The sequence below is a fragment of the Vespa mandarinia genome, chromosome 24 (assembly GCF_050613455.1).
Source record: "Vespa mandarinia isolate Hongniang chromosome 24, ASM5061345v1, whole genome shotgun sequence".
NCBI lineage: Eukaryota > Metazoa > Arthropoda > Insecta > Hymenoptera > Vespidae > Vespa > Vespa mandarinia.
In genome coordinates this window covers 2,407,501-2,415,000 of record NC_140833.1, presented here as the reverse complement: position 1 = coordinate 2,415,000, position 7,500 = coordinate 2,407,501, and the positions used below count along the sequence as shown (strand labels likewise).

The 7,500-nt window shown below is 30.9% G+C and overlaps 1 protein-coding gene across 3 annotated transcripts in view; it reads left to right on the top strand.

The window, feature by feature from the left end:
- LOC118442667 (cytochrome P450 4c3) overlaps positions 1 to 7,500 on the top strand; it is a 15,932-nt gene that overhangs the window by 260 nt on the left and 8,172 nt on the right. The window contains exon 2 of one of the 3 annotated variants that reach the window (XM_035868558.2): positions 510 to 717. In XM_035868558.2, coding sequence (XP_035724451.1) covers positions 528 to 717 — 190 coding nt within the window. In that variant the 5' untranslated portion in view covers positions 510 to 527. Of the gene's footprint in view, positions 1 to 296; positions 718 to 7,500 lie in introns of those variants that run through there. The other 2 variants (XM_085663838.1, XM_085663837.1) reach the window with 2 other exon arrangements.

Below are 7,500 nucleotides of genomic sequence, written 5' to 3'. Positions count from 1 at the left end.
TGTCTAGATAATCAATAGATCATTTCGATCGTATTTCCTTATTCGTTCGAACGATCGAACGATCGATCGTACGATCTTTACCAAAGAGAGAAATAAAAAGAGAAACAAAGAGGGAAAGAAAGAGAGAGAGAGAGAGAGAGAGAGAGAGAGAGAGAGAGAGAGAAAGAGTGTGTGTGTGTGTGTGAGAGAGAGAGAAAGAAAGAAATAGATGCAGAAAGATAAAACAAAAAAAAAACGTGTGTAAGTAGTGATCTCGATTAAAAATTAAGAAGGAAGTTTGATAAAGTGAAAGAAAGTCAAAAAAAAAAAAAGAAAAAGGGAAAGAAATAGAAAAAGTAGAAAGGAAATAAAATAAGGAAAACGAGAAGAAAAGGTGGAAAAAAAAGAAAGAGGAAAAAAGAAAATCAACTAATCTCTCAACAGAGATTAGGATTGAATTATTAAAAAAATTATTATTAAACATTGAGCACAAGTGTTTTATATATCTAAATTGACACGAATAAATTTAGAAGAAGTGATATTACAAGATGTCTTCCGCCATTCAACTGTTCTTCGATGGCTCCTGGATTACCTTGATCTTGTCGTCCTGTTTGCTACTGATGATACTGACACTCGCCATACAACGTGGACAATTTATTTATGCTGTTAGGAATATACCTCAACCAATATCTTTGCCGCTAATTGGGAATGCCTATCAATTAAATTCCACTTTGGAAGGTAAGCTATACATATGTACATACATTATATATATATATATAGTAAAGTTAATTATAAGTATATAATATATAAATATTATTAATATATATATGTATATATATATGTATATTTAATTATATTTATAAAATTTAAAAGAAATAATGAAAGAAAATTTTTCGGTTTTTAAAAATTTTCCAATGACACTTAACGCTTAATCAAGAATACTCATGCATAATCGATTGACGGACTTAATCGATATTAAATAGATACGAATAGAATTAATTATATATAACGTTCTAATGATATAGCGCTAATGATACGGGCTATAATACAGGTCCGTTAAAAAGTCGTCGTCATTAACGATGACAACGACAACAACAATAACGACGATCAAATGGTTTCAAAATATTTTTAGATTTGCAATTAAGATCCTATTATTTTTATAATCAGAACGAAAGAAAGAAAAAAAAAAAAAAAGAAAAGAAGAAGAAAGAAGAAAAAAACTCATCTAAAAAGATTAAGTTAAATAATCAATGAATGAATCAACGTGAAAATACTACGAGTGGAATCAAAAGTCCCTTTAGGCCAATATTAAGAATCAATTATGTTCCTTTTTTCATGTGTCTTTTTTCGAGCTATTATTATTTAATGTTTTCCTTCCTTTTGCATCCTCTTCTTTTTTCTTTTTTTCTTTTCTTTCCTTCTTTTCCTTTTTTTCGAATTACAAATAGCAATACCACAAGACTGAGAATTTTCTTTTTTCTTTTTTTTTTTCTTTTTTTTTCTTCGCGAATTCAAAATATAACAATTAGTTTGAAAAAAGTAATCAAATGATCGAAACTAAGCTTATCGAAGTACTGGGGGATGACGGTGACGCGAGAAAAGGGAATAAGGATTAGAGGGAGGAGAGGGAGGGACGGATCATCAAATTTCTAAGTAATATTAAAAAGTAATTCAACTCGATCTTTCTCTTCTACTTTTTCATTCATACTTTTTTTCTTACCTTCCTACAGATCGCAAAATTATTCAAAAGAAAAAAAAAAGAAAAAAAAAAGAAAAAAAAAAAAAAGAAAATATTTTTTACGATGCGTAAACAAAATTTAGACTTTGTTGTCTCGTCTTTTTTTTTTTTTTTTTTTTCTTTTTTTTTTTTTTTTTTTTTTTTTTTTGTATATTATTCATTCATCTCTCAGATCTTAGATATCTTGTTTCTTGTTTCTTCTTATCTCGAAAAGAAAAAGCAAAGAACCAAGAAAAAAAAAAAAAAAAAAAAAGAAGAAAGTAATAATCCATTTGTAATATCGCTTAAGAACTTTTGTCCTGTCTCCCTCCCTCCCCCTGCTCATGTACCTAGTCATAACGAGATTATTTAATCTAATAATTGTAATCTTAATTAGACTTCTTAAGAAGTTATCATAAATGTGTTCATTTTCTCCTAGAACTTCCTAGTATATATGTATATATATATATATATATATATATATTTGTCCGTGTTTGTCTTATCGGATTGACCACATCAGTGTATTATCTACGGTTCGGTTTAATTGTTATCACTTTCGCATTGAATTCCGATTGAATAACGATCGTCTTTCGATTCTGATAAAATAATCCTGATAACGATCGAAAGTCGATGTGCACACGTGTAGGTTTTGTCAAATTACTTAACTATATATATATATATATATATATACACATAAAAATACACGCACTCGCACACACATATATGCACGCACATATATATATATATATATGATTTAAAAAAAAAAAAAAAACAAAAAAGAAAAAAAAAGAGAGAAAAAAGATTCGTTCACTGGTTGATCGCTGAATAATAATCGTTCGATATATTCTCTCTTGCTAGTAAGTAGAAAGAAAGAAAGAAAGAAAGAAAGAAAGAAAGAAAGAAAGAAAGCAAGTAAGCAAGCAAGCAAGAAAAAAAAAAGAGAGAAAAGAAGAAGAAGAAGAAGAAGAAGAAGGAAAAGAAACGGGTCGAGGCCGTTCGTGGTCTGAATGACGGCTACGCGTATTGTCCACGTAATTGCATACAATTATATATCCATCGAAGAGGAAGAACGAGAGAGAGAGAGAGGGAGAGAGGGAGAGAGAGAAGAAGGTGGGGAGAAAAAAGGGTCGCTTAAAAAGAAAAAAAAAGGAGGAAAGAGGGGTGGGAGGAATGGCGTCACGCGAATCTTTTACAAGACAATGAAGAAATGTCGGATCAATTTTAGTGGCAGACAGGAGCTAGACGTTCACTAGGAACAAACTAGCCAGTCAGACAAAGAAAAAGAAACAGAAAGAAAGAAAAAGAGAGAGAGAGAGAGAGAGACTTACACATATATATAGAGTTATACATATTTATATTTATATATATATATATATATATATATATATGTGTTCCTATAAAAGTACGGCTATAATTCTTATTGTATGACTCATGTGTCTCGTTGATAAAGTAGTCGAATTTACTAGCTAAGTAAATTTTTGAATCGATGTTTTACAGATGATATCGTAACCCCTGATGACACCATCATAGATTGATTCGAGTATTGAAATTAAGAACGAATTGCCCTACATACATATATACATATCGTACATATATTTATATATATATATATATATATATATATATGTATGTATCTATTTATTATTTTTTTGTACATATGTTTTTGTACGTCCGTTCCCATATTATTTTTAATATAAATTACAAAGTCATGCTGAGTTTTAATTTGGTACAACGAAAAAGAGAGAGAGAGAGATTATAAATGAAATGTTATTGAACTCTTTTATATGTCGAACTCTGGCCCGCAGCGGTATTCCCGTACGAAATAAATTTTTATCGCTTTTATAAATTTATATGTATATATATATATATATATACATATAAATAATGATGCTCATTATATACGTCCGTATGTATATGCACATACATACATACATACATATGATATACACACACACGTAATTACATATCACATACGGGATATTTCAGATTAAATATATTCTTGATAAATATTTATATTATCGTTACAGTTGTAATTATTGCAGTATCGTCGATCGTAAAAAAAAAAGAAAATAAAAAGCAAAAAAAAAAAAAAAGAAAGATAAAAGGAAAATAAAAGAAAGAAAACAAAAACATAAGGAAAGAAATAATAAAAAAAAAATAATAGTTATTATTAATATTATTGTTGCTGTTATTATTATTATTATTATTATTATTATTATTATTATTATTATTATTATTATTATTATTATTATTATTATTATTATCATCGTCATCATTTTTATCATCATCATCATTATCTTTATTATTACAAAGCTTCGTTTTAGTCGTACGATTCTCCCAATGCAATTTTTTTTTCTGAACCGAAATGTTCATATTGCAATGTTAGCCAATAAATATTATTATGATTAATAATGATATCGCAGAACCAATATATTGCTTATTCTCTTTTGTTTTCTTTTGCTTTTTATTTTTTGCCTCTTTTCGTAATGCATCATAATATGAATTCAATAAAAGTATATTATTATTTCAATTCATGTACATACACACATAAATAAATACATACATACATACATATATACATACATACATACATACATACATATATACATATGTGCATACATACGTGCATATATACATACATACGTATGAATTAGCGCGTAATATTTTTTGTTAAAACGCACAAACGTTCAATTCGAGAATTTTTTAAAGATCTCGTAGAAATTTTAATCAAATTCCTCTCCATTCGGGGAGACGATGGAGTAGCGATGAGGTGGTCGGGGAGGTGGGATGACGACAGGGAAGGAGCGGGGATGTAAGGTAGAAGTTATCATTTCGCGGTCTCATTAAAAAAATTTAACGCGTAGCAAAAATATATTGATTGGATCGCGAATTCGTTGAATTGTGAAATATTTATAATTTCGTATTGTCAATTTTATTAAGTAAAAATTAATCTCTCTCTCTCTCTCTCTCTCTCTCTCTCTCTCTCTCTCTCTCTCTCTCTCTCTCTCACTCTCCCTTTTTTTTGGTAAAAAGATTTTAGAAAAGAAGAGAAGAAAGGCAAATGTTATCGATCTCAAATGTTCTCTGCACCTTCTCGATCATTTCCTGATTATCGAACGAAAATAAAAGTTCAAATCGATATATGTACATATATATATATATATATATGTATATATTTTATATAATAGTATATTATATAAAAACAAAGTTTATATAATAGTATGACTGATATGCATCGAGCAATGATATTATTATAAAACTTAAGTGTTATCAAAAAACTTAAGTACTTATACTCACTTACTACTACGTTGCGTGTATTAGATGCGTGTTTGCACGCTCATCGCCGCCTATCGATCGTTCGATCTGAGAACTAATTAATTTATTAATAAGTAAATAAATAAAGAAAAAAAGAGAGAGAGAGAGAGAGAAAAAATAAAAAAAGAAAAGAAAGGAACAAAAGAAAAACCCGTCGAGTTCTAATTAGATTTGAATTGCATCGAATCTAATCGAATAACGGGAAAGATACGTTGATCCGTTTCACTGATAAATCTGTCCTCAACGAAGTAACACGAGTTTTCAAGTGTTATCCAAGATTAAAAGATAAAGATCGTTCTCGATCGAACGACAGTTAGCACATTTCCAATACGAGTATATACATACATATTTGTGTGTGTGTGTGTGTGAAGTGTATTCACAGGGTGAGTCAAAATGTTTCTCTCTGGAATAGTACAAAAAACTTCTAAAACGATTTGATAAATCAACCTTAAGTACTTTTAGATTTCTTTCAACCTTGCAATTAAATTTCTCTAAAAGTTTTAATAGTTTTACGATTTGATACAATCCCTTCCTTTTCTTCCCTTGGCCCTCCTTCAACCCCTCGTCCCTGGAAAAAAAAAGGAAAGAAAAAGAGAGACAAAACAGAAAAAAAAAAGAAAGAAAGAAAAAAGGAAGATTCATGAATTAGCCTGAATTAATCTCTCTTTCTCTCTCTTTCTCTCACGTGAAAAGAAAGAGAAAGGAAAGAGTGAATGAATCTTTTTCTTTTTTTTCTTCGTTACTTCAAAATGTATCAAGAAAAAACTTTTGACCCAATCAATGACCCTTTGACCCAATCAATCCCATAATTGCACGGACACTTATATTTACATACGTAGATCTATGTCTGTATGTATATCTATCGTTTGAAAATTGTCCAATGGATAATCTAATGAATACATAGAGAAAAAAAAGAAAGAGAGAGACAGAGAGAGAGAGAGAGAGAGAGAGAGAGAAAGAAAGAAAGAATGAATGGAAGTTCAATGGATGGAAGTGGAACAAACGCAAGACGAGTCAGACTGCTTGAGGATTTCGGTGAGGCCCAAAGCGAGCCACACGACTATATATATACATGTATATACATATAGTATATAGTATATATAAACGATGCATTATGGTAGTAGAAACACGTGTGCCCCCAAGAGAGCCCGCCTAAAAAGGTTCGCGCCAAAACTTTCGACTACCCTGCTTTCTTTCATGCTCTTACATTTAACTATGCCAATAAATCGATCCGATACATACATTTATCTACATACATACGCGCGCGCACACACACACACACACACACATACATAAATAAATGTATGTATGTATTTTATGTATATATGTATGTACGCAATTTAAATATCATTCTATTTGAATTTAATCTAAACATTTCAACTTTGACTTTAGATTCCGAGTAAATAAATAAAGAAGAAGAAAAAAAAAAAAAAAGAAAGAAAAGACAAGAAAAATTAAAATGACCATAACGCACGTGAAGACCGACTGTGATAAGATAGGAAGTGATTAAAAAAGAAAATTAAAAAAAAATATATGTATATATATATATATATATCGCTTTGAACATACGACGAAATTTGTCTTGTTTGATATATCGTCGATACGATAATTGAAATTGTTCAAAATACGATCATAAAACGATCGAACAATCATCAATCGAACGCAAAAAAAGAAAAGATCGTATATATTCAATTCTAACTTGAAATTGTTCGAAACTAAATAAATCGTATGATTCAAATCTCCTGTATGTACTACTTGTTCGTGTAATTTGAAGATTCGTAGAGGGCAAAAAAAAAAAAAGAAAAAAGAGAAAAAAAAAGAAAAAAAAAGAAAAATATGATCTCTCTCTCTTTTTTTCTCTCTCTCTCTCTCTCTCTCTCTCTCTCTCTCTCTCTCTGTCTCTTTCTTAAAAGGATTAAATATCTTCTCTTAGAGGGGATGAGATGAGGAGATAAATGGAGAAGGGTTTGACATGATTACTTTCTTATTCGTTTCGAAACGTATTAAAATAGATTATCGAGGAACCTTTCAAGGATATTTATTTTCAGTATCTACATCTTCCTCCTTCTCATCCTTCTCCTCCTCCTCCTCATCCTCATCCTCATCCATTTCTACATCCTCCTCTATCTCCTCTTCGTAGTCGTCCTCGTAGTCCTTGTCGTTGTAGTCGTCGCCATTATTATTGCACTTCCAAGGTCTCACAGTCTTTCTCCTCCATGGTTATAGAGGTGCCTGCAACTCGTCGTCCTCGGTGCAAATACACGTGCCTTGCCCATTTTTACGGTCAACGTCCGGTCAGTGCGCCATCAGACTTTAGCACTCCTTTTACCAACGCAAGCAACATGCTGCACGTGCAGCACCGTCCACCGTTCTTCTCTTCCCCCTCCCCCTACCCTTAGCCCCTTCCCTCACTCCCTTTTCCGTTCTTTCTCCCACTCTCATCCCCCCCCTCTCTCTCTCTCTCTCTTTCTATCTCTATCTATATCTTT